The sequence below is a fragment of the Panthera tigris genome, chromosome D1, assembly GCF_018350195.1.
Source record: "Panthera tigris isolate Pti1 chromosome D1, P.tigris_Pti1_mat1.1, whole genome shotgun sequence".
NCBI lineage: Eukaryota > Metazoa > Chordata > Mammalia > Carnivora > Felidae > Panthera > Panthera tigris.
In genome coordinates this window covers 21,570,515-21,586,811 of record NC_056669.1, presented here as the reverse complement: position 1 = coordinate 21,586,811, position 16,297 = coordinate 21,570,515, and the positions used below count along the sequence as shown (strand labels likewise).

The following is a 16,297-nucleotide window of genomic DNA, read 5'->3' as shown; positions in this document are numbered from 1 at the left end:
AGCCTGCTTCAGATTCTTTGTCTCCCTCTGTCTCTGCCCCTCCCCCGTTTACGCTCTGTCTCTCTCTCTCAAAAATAAATAAACATTTAAAAAATTAAAAAAAAAAAACCCCTATTTGCCAACTGCGTGATTTATTTGCTGTTCATCTGTATTTTGTCTTTGCAGGCTTTGTGATCTGACTTTATTTTCATTGTTCCTCTTCATATACAGGTTTCATACCTAGTGGGAGGGAAAGTGTGTTCTTTCCTTTAGTTTTCAAGCTGCTCCAGCCAATGGATTTCAGTGGAATTTGCATTACAATATGACTTTTTCTTCAGTAGAAACGTTTCCTTACAATTTATAAAGCATTTTGGGCAAGTTTTAGAAATTTAGAAAATATAGTACAAAGAAGCTTTTAAAAAAATCCATAATGTTGCCACATAAGGTGAGCCACTTTTATTTTTTTATTTTAATTTTTTTCAGTATATGAAATTTATTGTCACATTGGTTTCCGTACAACACCCAGTGAAGGTGGGCCACTTTTAACGTTTGTATGTGTTTAATACCTTCATGCATTTTCATATATGTTAGATAACGTTTCCTTTTTGTTCATGGACCTTTATTATCATTTTGTGGTGTTATTATGATTTCTTTATAAGCATAATTACAACTTTTTTTTATTAATGTTTATTCTTTTTTTGAGAGACAGAGAGCGGGAGCATAAACATAATTTTAAATGAGTGCTTAATATTCCAGTTACGGCATAATAATTTTACATGATTACCTCCATGTTGTTTGGCTTTTTGCTCAGCAATTGCTGTGGAGTGCATCTCTGTGCACAAAGCTTTTATTAATGTTTATTTTTGAGAGAGAGGTACAGAGTGCGAGTGGGGGAGGGGCAGAGAGCAAGAGACACAGAATCCGAAGCAGGCTCCAGGCTCCGAGCTGTCAGCATGGAGGGAGCTTGAACTCACAAACTGCGAGATCATGACCTGAGCTGAAGTCAGACACTCAGTCGACTGAGCCAGCCAAGTGCCCCACAAAGCTTTTTTTATACAAGATTATTTAGGGGCTGGGTCTGTGTGCTCCAAACAATGTAACGTGGTTGAGCAAAATTCAGTCACTTACTTATTCAGATTAATACCTATTTAGTGCCCACTATGATACAACCTTTAGGAAACTTGTTAAAGAGGAAAAGGCAAATGAGTGGGCAATATTCATACAGTGTAAGAATTTTTATCTCAGAGGTAGGTATTGAATGATATGGCAGCACATAATTAGGGAAGAGGGGAGGAGATAGGGAAGCCTTCTTGCAGGAAATATGTCTGGGCGGACTCAGAAGGAGAGCTGGTGGACAGCCAGTGAAGAACGGGGGAGGGCATCTTGGGCAGTGAAACAGCATATTCAAAGGCTCAGCGTTGTGAGAAGCATGGGAGCGATGTAATTTTTCTGCTTACCTATATGAAGAAGGGTCTAAATGGTGTATACAAAAATTCTCTGAAGAAATATGCAGCTTTATAAATGAAATATCAAATGAGAGACAGCATGGTATCGTGGGCTGGGCAGGGCCTCGGAAGTCAGATCAAGGTTCCATTAAATTCAGATGTAGGAATGGAAGTTAGAAGCTAAGAGGGGGTAATAAAGAAGAGAGAGAAAGGGCCCAACAGCACTTTCCTGTCTTTCCCATTTAGTTCTAAGGGTCACTATTCAGTGACTGGCTGTAAGTGGAGGAGGTGTGGCATCTCCTGGAGTATTTGAAGCACGCCTGGGCCCCTCAGGAGTCGTGAAGAAGCCCATAATCCCAGCCCTTGGCGAAGTGGTCCCTGGTTTAGATGATGAAGAAAACCCAGAGCTCCACCCCTAGCTGATGCATGGCCCCAGCCTCATTCTGTGCTGGCCTAACCCCCAAAAGCAGATAACAAGGTCCTGCCATCATTGTCTTCTGTCCCACTCTGCAGGCCACACAGGACTTGGGCAAGGTCAATGACTTCCACAAAGCAAGCTGGCAAGTTCCTAGGATTTCAGGCCACACCTGAAGCATTTCACATTTTTATTCACTTAACAGATTGCCCTTTTGCTCTTTGGGTTGAGCTGAGCGTGCATTCCAAAAGGGCAATGGAGTGCATATACTGAAAAGAACCTGCCTCCATAAATAGCCTTTAGCACCTTCTTTCCTTATAGAATGTCTAGACTTCAGCTGAGTTTTAGGTGTTTTTTTTCCCCCCTATCCTCATAGAAGGCTCTAGATCTAATTTTTTAGTTCTTTGACTCTTCAGCTCTAACTTTCAGATTTGTTTTCATGCGTTGATTTTATCTTCTCACCTTTAGGAAAACATGATACAGGATGTGATTCAGCTGAATCCACACTTAGCATTTCTAAAGCGGGTATTTTTGTACCTTAGTGTGTGAGGCTTGTGAAGAAGGAGAGAGATTTTTACTTTCCATAAAATTTCTTGCTCCACGGTTTCTTAACTAGGGGTTTTCATCACACACCCTTTGGGTGAGATGTTTAGGTTTTGTGGGTTCTAAGCCAGCCAATAATGTCATGAAATCGACCACTGTGTCAATGTTGTGCTTCTGGGTGGTCGTGTCCTTCAAAACACATAAGACACTCAACCAACTAAACGAGTTGAGTTCAGAGATGTTGGCTCGGAGGAAAAGGAGGATCACATTGAGATCATTGATGGGGCATCCCAGCATCTTTCTGCTGAGGAGATCGAAAGCTGGCAGCATCTCATAGATGGATAGGAGCCGTTTGTCCCACCGACATAGTCGTGTGAGGTTGTATATTATCACTGGAACCAATAGGGTGTATATTGTTAAACTGGAGAGACTAACAATTTGCAAAATGGACAGAGAGGTCAGCCTGCATGTGATCAGGTGGGGCACGTGAGTCTCATCACTTAGGAGGCCTGTCTTGATGGAACAGCTGAATTCCTCTTGGAAGAAGACATCCAGGTGGAAGTGGCCAAGGTACAGGTAGATGGCTGAGGTGAAGAGGAGCAGGAGGGAGTTCCTCAGGAGGTAGGTGGCCACCAGGCAATGTGAGCGCTGCTTACAGGCCAGGTACCGCTCTAGCAAGGGGAATTCAAAGTATCGTTCTTTCCGAGCCCTGGGCAGGGGAAGAAAGGAGGCAGGGTGAGGAGAGACCACTTGGAACCATATCTGAGAGAGCCACGTGGGGCAGTAATGGAATCTGTGTATGCCACGTGGCGTTCTTGGCTCACATGAAAGTCTGCCTTCCTGGAGCATAACCACCCCTCTCCCTAAAGAGACGTGTGAGTATGTCTTAATTTTCCAGCTGATGAGTGCAATGTGGTCAACCCAGGGAATGATCAGTGAATAACAAATGGCCACACTGGATTTCTGCCCAGCAGAGCAGACTAAACCTGTAAGCCGAAACAGGATCCTTAGGAAGCAATAAGCGTATTAAATTAGCACTGGACGGGGAGTCTAAATAACCACGTTCTGGTGCTTGGTCTGTATACTGTGTGTATGATTTTTAGGCCAACCCACCCATTTTATAAAAATAAACATGCTAACAAATATTTGTTGAGAGCTGTGGTGTTCAGGCACATGTAAGCCAGTCTCTGCTCTGAAGGAGCTTACCGGCTGCCTTGTGGGGAAGGGGCGGATAAGGTACGCCAATAGGAAATAATAGTAGTGCTTAATTTGTTGCTAAAATGGTGGATACAAACCACGGTGTTGTACAAGTGAGGAGAGAGGTGCCAGCACGGGCTGGAGTGTTCAGAAACCTTTATGGAGAATATTGTCTTGGAGCTGGATGGAGAGGTGGATGGAGTTCAGAAAGACACACAGGAGAGGAACGTTTTTCAGAGGATGGAGAACGTGCACACACACAAGACAGAATATGCTCCCAAATCTCAGTTCAACGCTCCTGTTGGTGGAGCCTACCTTGGCTGCCCTATTTAAAATGGCACCACTCCACAACCTTCCAGCTTTCCTGACCCCCATACTTGGCTTTGCTCCCCCGCTCCCATACCACGTATCTTCTGCCAGATGATTTGCTATGTGTTGTGTGTATTTGTTGTCTGTTTCCCCTCCGTAGAATGTGAGTCCCTATATGGGTAGGTATACCTTTGTCCCCTCCCCACCCCTGCCTCTGACACACACAAGGCACACTGATGGGTCTGGAGCACCCAGAACAGTGCCGGGGCCACAGCAAATTAGGCATGAATGGCTAATCAGGAGAAGAGGAGGAGACTGCCTGGGTAAAGTGGGAGGTTTCTGTCACTCGGTGGTCAGAGGTGTGAAAAAGTAGAGGGCCTTGGGAAAATATGTGGGAGAGTTTGGGTTTTTTCCTGCAGGCATGGGGGGAGGTTCTGAGCAGGGGAATGGTATACAAAAGTGGTACATTAGAGAGATTAACCCCTTTGTGACGCAGGATGTTCATCTATAAACTAAGGAAGAGTCCTTTCTGTCCTCCCTGTACAGAAATGATGGAAAGTTAGTGAGATGGTGTGTTAAACTCTTTGGGTTCATGAGAAGGACGGTACAGAGGATAGTTTGACGATGACCCTGCACGCCATATTAACGCTCAACTGAGGCCTTCAGAAATGGGTGGGAGAGACAACTCACTTTTCCAGCTCATCCCAGAAAACATGGGGGTCTGAGCTTTTCTGCCGGATCTTCAACATGTGCTGCACCAGGCGGATGGAACGATTGTAGGATTTGTCCAGTTCGCTGATGATGAAGAGCAGATCCGAGCTGAGGGCCGGCTGGGCTGCATACTGCCACAGCAGAACAGGCAGGTACATGACCACAGCCAAGGCCAGCAGGGAGTAGGGCAGGGCCTGTGGGGTGAGAGTGAGCTGAGGAGGGGGCCCCAGTGTGTAGAGAGAGCTCTGAGAGAGGGGCTCTCATTCCCTGCTTCCTGCATCGGGGAAGGAAGGCGGTGGGGGGAATGAGCCACCACAGGCCCAGGACATAAGGCTGTCTACTGACCTGGCTGAGTATGTTGAAGCCCAGAGGAGAAGGTTTGCTGAATCTCCATGTTCCCCAGCTGCACTCCTCAGATCTGGGGTCTGTGTAGGTATGTAGGAGCCCAGGGAGGACAAGGGGAGGGAGAGGGATATAAGGAGGGAAAGAGGGAGACAGAAGGTGGGGGAGAGCGACAGAGAACCACGAGAGTCCCTCCGTTCCCCATGCATGTTAGCCTGGGTCGCTAAGCAGAGACCATGGCCAGCAGTGGTCATGGCATCACATCCTAGGGGAGAGTGTCTGCCTTCTTAATCTTCCACCTCTCTTTCTTTGACTCCTCCAAGTTCTTATGGCCAGACACCCAGAGTCTGTTAGCTTTCAAAGTCCACTCAGGGGCCTCAACATGGCTGACTTTGGCTTAGACCCTCCAGAGAGGGGATGAAATCCCATAGCCTCCACGCTGCCTTCCCCGGTTCCTCTCGTGTGCAGTTCTGTTTTCATCTCTGCGTTCGTGGCCGTGCCAAACGACACCAGGCACTGTCTTGGAATACTTTGGGGCTATTCCTGTTCTGTATGTATACAAGCTGACGTTGACGAATGGGTGAGTCTGGTGTCCTCAACTACACAATTTACCACCTGAGGACTTTTCCCTACCACACCCAACAGGGGCTGGGCCACTATTTTACCCACAGTAGAAACTCAACTTGTTTTTTTTTTTTTGTTTTTTTTTTTTAACGTTTTTATTTTGAGACAGAGAGAGACAGAGCATGAACGGAGGAGGGGCAGAGAGAGAGGGAGACACAGAATCGGAAGCAGGCTCCAGGCTCCGAGCCATCAACCCAGAGCCCGACGCGGGGCTCGAACTCACGGACCGTGAGATCGTGACCTGAGCTGAAGTCGGACGCTTAACCGACTGAGCCACCCAGGCGCCCTGTAAAACTCAACTTGTTAAAGGCTTTTTAAGCTCATTTGTGCCAGGTGCTTGACATGCATTATTTCATTTGCTCTTCACAAAGATGCTATCAGGTAGGTACTATTAGTATCTCTATTTTACAGATAAGAAAATTGAGGCATGAAAAGGTTAAGTAAGCCATACAGGGTTATACATCTCGTGGATGGCTGAGCAGGATCAGGAACTAGGCAGTCTGATTTAGGAGCTCATAAGAACTACTTGACTATAGCTTCTCCTGAACAACGGTTGCCTTTTATTTTGGAGGAGAATTTGAGGAAAAAGAGGGAGGATGCATATTTGGTTGCAGCTAGATGGAAGAAAGTGTGTGTGTGCGTGTGTGTGTTTCTGAACTAAACACGAGAGACATGTTAGGAAAACTATACTAATCCACGAGAAAAATTAGAACCTTTTCATTCCTGTTCTAAGACATGGCATTTCTTGAAGATAAGCATCACCCCCAGAGATTCTGTTTCAGTAGGTTTGAAGTGGAACCAGAGAATCTGGGTTTAAAGAGCTGTCAGGCAATCCTGGTGGTCAGACAGTTTGACTCTTTTCACATTCGAATCCCCTCTGCAGTATCTTGCCCTTGTTGCCATCTGGATCCTGTTTGAACACTTCCACTGACAGACACCCCATGAACTCTTTCCATTAAGTCTGTAGTTTTGCCTGGGTCCCAGACCTGTGTGGCCTTTTGAGGCCTTGTAAATTGTCATAAGTTAAAAATGTCACCAGTGACTTCCAATTCAACATTGTGAATTGGACACACACGTGACTTCTCCCTCACGAAGCCCCACTAGCATGGCACTAAAGGGATAAAAAAGACATAATTCTCCAAGGACAAGGAAAACAGGAGACAAGAGCAAGAAAATGTTGCAAGCTGGAAAGCAGTCGTCTGCTAGAAAATAGCAGCCTGTTTGGGGGGGTAGGGAGATGGGAGTTGAGGCAGGCCAAGCAAGCTGTTTTTGCACCACAGAACTAGAAAGACTCAAGAGTTGCAGATATGAGGTACGTCTGAAAATGGGGGTACAGGTGGGGTTGCAAACAGGAATATTGAAAAAACAGGCCCACAGATCTTCCCTATAATATGATGCACTTGTCAGGTGACTGCCCTTTCCATGCGCCGGCAGAATCAATCCGCCTGTGGTTGGCTCTTTGGAAACATTAAACCAAAGAGTTTCTGCACTTGGGTCCATTGAGGGCAGGGGAACAAACTTGAGAACCATGTTAGTTGAAGTGAATACTGAGTGCTGAGACCCACAGTTGAGTCCCTAGAGTGTTGGTAACCGAGTTTAATACCAACTGCCACCCTGGATCCACACGATTAACGATCCAGTGATGCTTTTTGGGAATCAGCCCAAGAGAAAGGATTACAGATACCGATATTTGAGGTTTTCCCAATGAAATGGCCTGAAGGGTTCACTGTAAACAGAAAGCTGCTGGTCAGCCAGCCTCACCTATAGGCACAAAGCTTCCAATCAGATAAAAGTGGGCAACCAAAGATCACCAGACATTTGAAGAAACATGAGAGTCAATGACAAAAGAAAAAAAAAAACATGGGGTGGGGTGGCAAAGAGGCAAGAGAGAAGATAATGATGTGGTTCTAGCCTGCTCCACCCTGCCACGAAGCAGCGTGATGGAGCCCAGCTTACTTTACCTTATGAGGCCACAGGGATTTCATCTTGTTCTGGCCAAGCTCATCCTGTTCGTGGTGAATAAGTGAGTCCCAGCAGGAACCGTCCACGTAGGCGGCCTGCCGGATGCTGAAGTTACTGGGAGAGAAGCATCGGATGGGGGGCCCTGGAATAAGAACACAGCTTGGAGGCAGCCTGGAGTTGGGAGTGGAGGAATGGGGACCCAGAGGACTATCAGCTGAGAGCCTTCCAGGGGATGCCTCCAGAGCTCCACCAGTTTTTTTTATCTGGCAGGCACTTTCTTATTCCCAGGCCCCAGTTTCAGGTTGTGCACTGCAGCGTCACCATAGGCCTGTTTGGCTCAGCTCCCTCAATGCACTGGCTCCCCTTTGACGTGGGTTCTTCCCTCTCAAAGCTTCCCTTGGAGTCCCAGACACGCGGGCAGCAGGGGCGCCCCACACTCCTGTGGTTTGGTGGTGACTTCTCCTTCCTGAGAGAACTGGCATCTTTTAGGTTCTAAAATTTAGAGGATTAATGGCCTGTTTCTGAGCCCAATCAAGGGAAAGGGTGAGCAGGAGGTCCTGAAAGGGAAGGGGCTCGGAGGGAGAGTTTTGTTTTTCCATGATTCTCCAGAGAGAGGTGGAAGGGGGAACCAATGTTTCTCTCCATCTTGTGGGGGAATGAAGAGGCAGTGGGAGGTTGACATACCTCTTTGGGAAACATAGTAAGCTAATCGTATAGCCAGAAAAGAAAGCCAGAAATCCCAATCCTCAGGAAGTCCACCTTTTCTTTAATAGAAGTAGGAAATTTGCTGAGTTAATCTAGTGCCTAGAACACCAGGTCTGTGTGTTTGTTAATGTGTGTGTGTGTGTGTGTGTGTGTGTGTGTGTGTGTGTGTGTATGTGTGTGTGTGTGTGTGTGTGTGTGGCCACGGGCTGTGGGAAAGAAGGAATGGATTTATTTAGCACCTATGATATGTCAGTCTTTTAACATATGTCCTTAAATCAGAAACCCTGGAGGTGGAGAGTAGGCAGAAGGCTCTGAGACAGTAAGAGACTCATCTAAAGCATGGCCAACTAAGACCTTTAGCGGTCCTAGGTCCTGAAAAGATTATGGAGCCCTGATCTTTCTAGATCCATATGAAAATCAAAATAAAAGTTTAATTATTGCAGTGACATAAAATATATTAATACTGAAATTAAAGCTAAATATTTTTACTACAAAAGTTCGGAAATGGCTTTCAAAATTTTTGGTGCCTCTGCTCTGCTGGTGCCCTAAATTCATGCATAGTCTGCTTTTTGGGTAATGCCCAGGCCAAAGTCATGACACCTGGACAATATGGGAGCCACTTCGGAGTCCATGCAAAGAGTGAAACAAAGTGGGGTCTCTCATACACTGGGTCTTGGAGGCTACTTACCGGAAGAGAACTCCTGGGCAAATGCTAGGGACATCAGCAACAAGGGGAAGCCCACAGCTATGAACTTGACCATGCGGTCCAGGGGAAGTTCCAGGTGCAGTCCTTTGAGGCGGGGTCCCCTACGGTCGGGCAGCAGGGCATCTGATAGCATGTACTCTGCAGCTGTGTGTGCGAGTGACATGGTGCCGCTGACCTTTGGGGTGCAGAGGCCGCAGGAAGGGTCCCAGGACCGCGGTGTGGGGAGATGGCAGCTTCAGGCAGCTGGCTTTGAGCAGACAGTGCCTGCGGCCCCAGCCTCACGGAGATCTGTGCTAGGAGCAGGCACTGGTTCTCTAAATAACTGGCCAGGCCCTGAGCCAGGCATCTGGTAATTAGAGGGAGGCATAGCTTAGTGGGTCCTCACTGGAGGAGGGTCGGGCTTCAGCTGGGGCTGGTGCCAGGCTGCTCTCTCTGGGTTGTCCCTGAGCACATGGAGTCCCGTGGCTTTATGCTGCCCTCTCATTAATAAAGTATTTTTGGTGGGGTGGTGGAGAGAAGGAGAGTTGTGGAGCCAGGGCCCCCCCCCATGTAATTGGTGTGGAATTTGGGTGGAGATTGCTTAAACGTGGTGAAGGCCCTCATTTTGTGGTCTGCGTGGGAGAGGAGCCCCCAACACCCAGCTAGGATTGTTGCTCTTACATAGTATTCTTTGTCTTGCTGGTGATTTTTGCTTTGGGCCCAGGATCTTTCCCAGAAACTACTCTATATTTGCTGTTAAATTTCCTTCCCGGCCTCTGGTCTTTTCCTACAATGTTTCAGCCACAATTTTACAATTTATGCATATTTACATTTTTGTTTGTTTTGGTATTTTTTAGCCCCCTTTGAATCTCTAGGAAGCTGGGAGATGGGTAGCAGTATTGAATAGTGGAAAGAATAGGACCTTTAAAATTTGCAGGGAAAAGTCTCCCACTGGAGACCTAGTAGTACTCATTTTTTTATTGCTTGACTTCAGGCAAGTCACTGTTGGCTCAGTGTTCTCCTCTATCAAATGATCTTACGTTGTAATCTTACACGCTTGTGAGGATTGACTAAGAGTATTGTATGTGAAGGTGCTTTGCAAAGTACAAAGTGTAGAGCAAATGTCAACTCTATTTCAGTTTGGTGGAGTTGGGTGGGTGGAAAAGCACAGGGTACTTACTCTTGTCTCTGGTGCTACTTCTAGACTTGGCAAAGAGAGGCCCTGACCTTGGTCTTCACAGTGGCTGCCTCTGGCTGAATCCTTCTCACAGGCTAAGTGTCCATGGGGCTAAGGAGCTGTGACCTTTCAGAGCACATGCACCTGCTCTAGACCACTCTTCTAGTGCCTGAGACACTGTGATTCCCCCTCCAGGTGGCCCCATCCTGCTTCCAGGGCCTGTACAGGTCTTTTCCTCAGGTGCATCCTCCCAAGGGTAGATCATGCTGGTGGTGTGCACTCCTGGGCCTAAAAGATGGCTTGTTGTGGGGATTTGGATAGAATTTAGAAGTCGTGGGATGCCCACACATGCAATCGTGAGACTTCTTGCAATGTGGGACTTAGCTGGTTTGGGAAGAAGGGATCTGAGGAGTCTGGGGATTCTAAATTCAAAACTGGCATTCCTGATCATTATGAAGGGTGTGTGTGTGTGTGTGTGTGTGTGTGTGTGTGTGTGAAGGCAGACAGACAGAACATATTTTATTTAACAGTTTGTTAGCTTGATCTATAACTTTAAAATGTATAGGTATATGGTATGTGGCCTTCTATTTAAACTGTTTTTCCTGGGCTCACAAATGTTTAGACTGGGCCTGCCTCTCTCTCCATCTCCAGGTTAGAGGCCAACTCTGATTTAGAGCTGCCCTGTGTTTGCTGAATGGAATGAGACAGGCATGGGAACAGGAGAAAAGATCCTTTCCTATTTCCCATTAGTATTTCCACACTCCCATTTCTGAATCTTTTCATAATGTGTGTTTTTGCCAATGTTTATTATTGGTTTGTATGTGTGTATTTTCTTTTGCCTAAATCAGTTTACATTTTGGAGAAGTATAATATACATACATTAATATGCATATATCATAAGCATAAAGTTCAATAGACTTTCTTCTGATCAAAAAATAGAACCTTACTAACACCCCCAGAAATGCTTCCTTTTTTTAAAAAAATAATGTTTATTCATTTTTGAGAGACAGCGAGACACACAGCACAAGTGGGGGAGGGGCAGAGAGAGAGGGAGGCACAGAATCGGAAGCAGGCTCCAGGCTCTAAGCTGTCAGCACAGAGCTCGACGTGGGGCTCGAACCCATGAAGCACAAGATAGTGACCTGAGCTGAAGTCAGACTTCTAACCGACTGAGCCACCCAGGTGCACCCCCCACCAGAAGTGCTTCCTAAGTATCATTTCCCAAAGGGTAATCATTACGCTAACTTCTTTTTTTTAAATTTTTTAATGTTTATTTATTTTTGAAAGAGAGAGAGAGAGAGAGACAGAGCATGAGAGGGGGAGGGGCAGAGAGGGAGACACAGAATCCGAAGCAGGCTCCAAGCTCCAAGCTGTCAGCACAGAGCTCGATGTGGGGCTCGAACCCACGAACCGTGAGATCATGACCTGAGCTGAAGTCGGTCGCTTAAATGAGCCACCCAGGTGCCCCTACTTCTAATGGTATAAATTAGTTTTGTCTTCTTTATACTTTCTAGAAATGGAATCATATGTATATATTCTTTTGTGTCTGGCTTATTCTTTTTTTTTTTAAATACAATTTATTGTCGAGTTGGTTAACATAGAGTGTATACAGGGTGCTCTTGGTTTTGGGGTTAGATTCCCATGATTTATCACTTACACACAACACCCAGTGTGTCTGGCTTCTTTTGCTCTACATCATATCCTCAATTTTGGGGTGGTTTCAGTTTGCTGAACTTTTGTTAAAGATTTTGCATTTATATTTACAAAAAAAAGCAAGCTTGATCTAATTTTTCTTTCTTGTGAGGGCTTTGGCACATTATGCTGGCCTCAAGAAACGAATTACAAAGTGTTTCTTTATCTGTTATCTGGGAACGTTTGTGCAAGATTGATGTCAGTTCTCTCCACTAAATATTCGGAAGAATTTATTAGTGAAGCCATGTAGGCTTGGGGTTTTCTTTGTGGTGAAGTTTTAGTTAATGGACTCAGTTTCCTTGATAAATATTTGACTATTCAGATTTTCGGTTCTCTCTTCTACTAGCTTAAATGCACTACTTTTCTACTGCTGCAATAAAACTGTACTAAAAGTGAAGGCTTAAAACAGCGAGCATATTATTTCATTTTATCTCCTCATTTGCCTGTTGATGACCACTCACTTTGCTTTTAGAATCTTTAAGTCTCAGGACAGCATATACTTAACTTGTCTTAAGTGGTATCATACTGCTCTCTAGAAAGGCTTTGTTGCCCGGAGTTCATCTCAAAGATTCTGTAGATCGGAAATTTAAGAGCAGCCTAGCTGTATTGTTCTGATTCAAAGTCTCTCATGAGGTTATAGTCAAGATGTCAGTTAGGGTCGCAGGCAACCAAAGCCTTCAGTGGGCCTAGAGGATCCAAATCCAAGCTCACCCAGTGATTACTGGCTGGAGTCTCAGTTCCTTGTTAGGTGTTGGCAGAGGCCTTAGTTTCTTACCATGTGGGCCTCTCTACAGGGCAACATTGCAGCTGGTTTTCGCAGAGCAGATGCTCCAAGAGAGAGAAGAAATAGGAAGCTGTGCTGCCTTTTGTGACCTCACCTCTGAAGTCACAATGGCTGTTCCTATTTTTTTCGTATTCAGTAGAAGGAAGCCATGAAATCCAGCCCATATTCAAGGAAATTAGGCTCCACATTTTGAAAGGAGTGTCAAAAAAAAATTGTGGAATATTTTAAAACACTATAGGGGATTAGTTAAATTTTCGACGAAATTGTCCATCTTTCATCCAAACTGTCAACTTTATTTCACATACCGATCTTTATAATATCTTCTTATTAAATTGCATCGATATTTTATTATGAAAGCATTTAAATATAAATCAAGGTTGAAAAGAATATACAGTGAATATCTGTAATGCTTCTACCATTAGCATATTTTACTCTGCTTGATTTTTTGCACATCTATCTATTCATCCCTCTATCTACCCTTAAATCTGTGTTATTTTTCTGGGTACATGTCAAAGCAAATGGCAAATATTCACATACTTGTCCCTAAATACTTCAGCATGCACATCGCTAATTATACTTCAATATTTGCAGCTTGTTTCTTTCTTTTTTTATTATATATAAATATATGTATATATTTAATGTTTATTCTTGAGAGAGAGACAGAGGGCCAGCAGGGGAGGGGCAGAGAGAGGGGGAGACACAGAATGCTAAGCAGGCTCCAGGCTCTGAGCTGTCAGCACAGACCCCAACATGGGGCTCGAACTCAAGAACCGTGTGTGAGGTCATGACCTGAGCAGAAGGCTGACACTTAACAGAGTGAGCCACCTAGGCACACCCCTGCCTGGTTTTTTTTTTAGGTTTTTTTTTTTTTTTTTAATGTTTACTCTTGAGAGAGAGAGAGAGAGAGAGAGAGAGACAGACAGAGGAAGTGGGGGAGGGGCAGAGAGAGGGGAAGACACAGGCAGCTTGTTTCTTTCAAGATAAAATTGATACATTGATGCACAAAGTTTAAGCCTGCATACAGAGTTTGACAAATGCATACACCAGTGTAATCCACACCCACTCAAGATTAGAATGTTATCTTCACTCCAGAATATTCCATTTCATTTTTTTTTTTTTAAGGATCCTAGTTTTCTGGTGAAAATCTCCACACTTTAATTCATCCCTTCTCGATTTTCTTGAGCCTATTAATCAGAGTTATTTTAAAACCCTTGTTACTAACTCCAGAACTGGGGTGATCTGTAGACCTGCTTCTACTGTCTCCTTTTTGCATATGATTTTATCTCCTTGCAATTTTGCACTATATGCTGAACATTGTAGATAAAAGAACTGTAAGAACCAGAGATGCTAGGTAAGGCTATCTTTTGCCAGAGATGCTTCCTTTTTCTTTCATCAGACACACATGGCCAGACGTTGATCATTGAATTTCATCGGGGACTGAGGCGAGTTAGGTCTGTGCTGGAGTTTTAGTAAGATTCATTCTGCAGTCAGTTTTTTTTGTTGTTGTTGTTGTTCTGAAAGCCTGATCTTTCCAGGTTTTTGATTGAGAGTTTGTTGGGTCCTCTTAATCTCTGAAGGATTGTGAGAGGTTCTATTAGCCTCTTTAGGGGATTTCAGTTTAATTATTTAACCTCCCACTGTATGTCAGTCTCACAATCTGGCACATGTTTTGAAGGAGAGACTGATTTGGTAAGTTTGTATCAGTGAGTTCAATGCAGGCTCACTCCCTGTGCAGTGTCTTTGTTTCCTAATTATCACTAGTGGGGGAGATTTCACTTTTGTTCTAGTCCACCAATACTCAGTAAACGTCCTATGGGGAAGACTAGGAATGTGTTTAAGTCCCTCAAATTTCCAATTGTTGTTCCACCCTCATAACAACAGCCCTGACGGTTCATTTTAACCCCAACATAGGCCCTTCGCCTAGACCAAAACCAATGGTGAGCTGGCATCCGGAAACAGAAAATTCCTAGAGATTGTACTCTTACCTTGAAATGGTTCTGTCCCCTCTTGAAGTTTAATTCATCGTGTCCTCATTTTCTGCATAGCTTCCTGATATCCTGATAACAAAACATAATGTTTTGTAATTGATATAGCCTTTTCTGTTGCTTGCAGAAACATTTCCCTGCCATGACATGACATGACATGACATGACTGAGCTTTACCCAAAAACCTATGTACTATAAATATTCATAAGTGATTTTGTTTTAAATCTCATTTCTTTTAAAAAAATGTTTTTTTATGTTTATTTATTTTTGAGAGAGAGAAACAGCAGGGGAGGGGCAGAGACAGAGGGAGACACAGAATCCTAAGCAGACTCCAGGCTCTGAGCCGTTAACACAGAGCCCAACACAGGGCTTGAACCCAAACAGTGAGATCATAACCTGAGCTGAAGTCTGATGCCCAACCAACTGAGCCACCCAGGCGCCCTGATTTTAAATCTCATTGTTTCTTTTTATTTTGACTGAGCCCTGAACCTCTAAAGTTGATACATATTGCTATGTTCACAGCTAATCTGTTGTTTCTACTGCAGCAGAATACTTCATTTTACCTCATTTGCCTGTTGATGAACACTCATTTTGCTTGCCCTCCTGTTCCATAGAAACTGTACATTTCCCCTTGTGGTCCTTCAAGACAATTCAATTGGCGTATGTAACCAGGACCTTGGAATTTTAGGTCATAGGGCAGCATATAGTTAGTTACCTTGTCTTAAGCAGTTTCGTATTGCTCTCTAGAATGGCTGTGGTGCATAAAGTTTCTTATATCCCCACATCTTCACCGACAGTTAGCACCATTCAACTTTAAAATTTTTGTCAGTCTGGGGGTGCCTGGGTGGCTCAGTTGGTTAAGCATCCGATTCTTTTATTTTTATTTTATTAAATTTTTTTAATGTTTATTTATTTTTGAGAGAGAGAGAGAGAGAGAGAGAGAGAGAGAGAGAGGCAGAGAGAGAGGGAGACACAGAATCTGAAGCAGGCTCCACGCTCGGAACCTGACACAGGGCTTGAACTCACAAACCTTGACATCATAACCGGAGCCAAAGCCAGATGTTAACTGACTCGCCACCCAGGTGCCCCTTAAGCATCTGACTCTTGATTTCAGCTCAGCGCGTGATCCCAGGGTTGTGAGATTGAGCCCCGCATCAGACTCTGCGCTGACAGTGTGAACCTGCTTGGGATTCTTTCCTTCCCTCTCTTTCTGCCCTTCCCCCCACTCATGCACTTGCACTCTCTCTCTCTCACTCTCAGAATAAATAAATAAACATAAAAAAATATTTTTGGGTCAATCTGTTGAATGTAAAGCAGAGGTTCTCAAAGTGTGGTCCAGGAACCCCTGAGAGTACTTGAGGAGCTTTTAAGGGGTCCACAAGGTCAAAACTATTTCCGTACTAATATCAAGACACTATTTGGTCTTTGAACTCCCATTCTTGCATGAGAGTGTAGTAGTATTTTCCAGAGGCTGCATAATATGTGATATTTCAATGGACTGATTGCCAAGGCAGATATGAGATTCCTTCTATCTTCTACCAAACCAGATATTCAGAGATTTGCAAAAATGTAAAACAGGGTCACTTTTCTCACCAAGTTTTTATTTTATTTTGGAAAATATACTTATTTTTCACAAAAATATTTGTGTTAATATGGGATGGATTTATGATTTTATTTTAAAATGCATGAATAAAATAAAGATTTCCCATTTTCGTTTCTAACATGGTAAATATAAACTGACA

General features: G+C 44.3%; 1 protein-coding gene across 1 annotated transcript; it reads right to left on the bottom strand.

The window, feature by feature from the left end:
- Positions 1–2,206: 2,206 nt before the first annotated feature.
- On the bottom strand, positions 2,207–9,101 carry PANX3 (pannexin 3). The gene is made up of 4 exons (XM_042959594.1): positions 8,921–9,101; positions 7,527–7,804; positions 4,579–4,793; positions 2,207–3,091 (listed from the first exon to the last, which is right to left on the bottom strand). Exons 1-4 carry the CDS (start codon positions 9,099–9,101, stop codon positions 2,452–2,454), a joined length of 1,314 nt encoding a protein of 437 aa, XP_042815528.1. The 3' UTR covers positions 2,207–2,451.
- Between the last annotated feature and the right edge of the window lie 7,196 nt (positions 9,102–16,297).

Excerpts from the sequence above, each read along its gene's own strand:
- PANX3 (XM_042959594.1), bottom strand. The coding sequence starts at position 9,101 with ATGTCACTCGCACACACAGCTGCAGAGTACATGCTATCAGATGCCCTG. Across the intron at positions 4,794-7,526 it reads AATCCCTGTGGCCTCATAAG|GCCCTGCCCTACTCCCTGCT; the intron begins GTAAAGTAAGCT and ends CTCACCCCACAG. Across the intron at positions 3,092-4,578 it reads TTCTGGGATGAGCTGGAAAA|GGCTCGGAAAGAACGATACT; the intron begins GTGAGTTGTCTC and ends TCCCCTGCCCAG.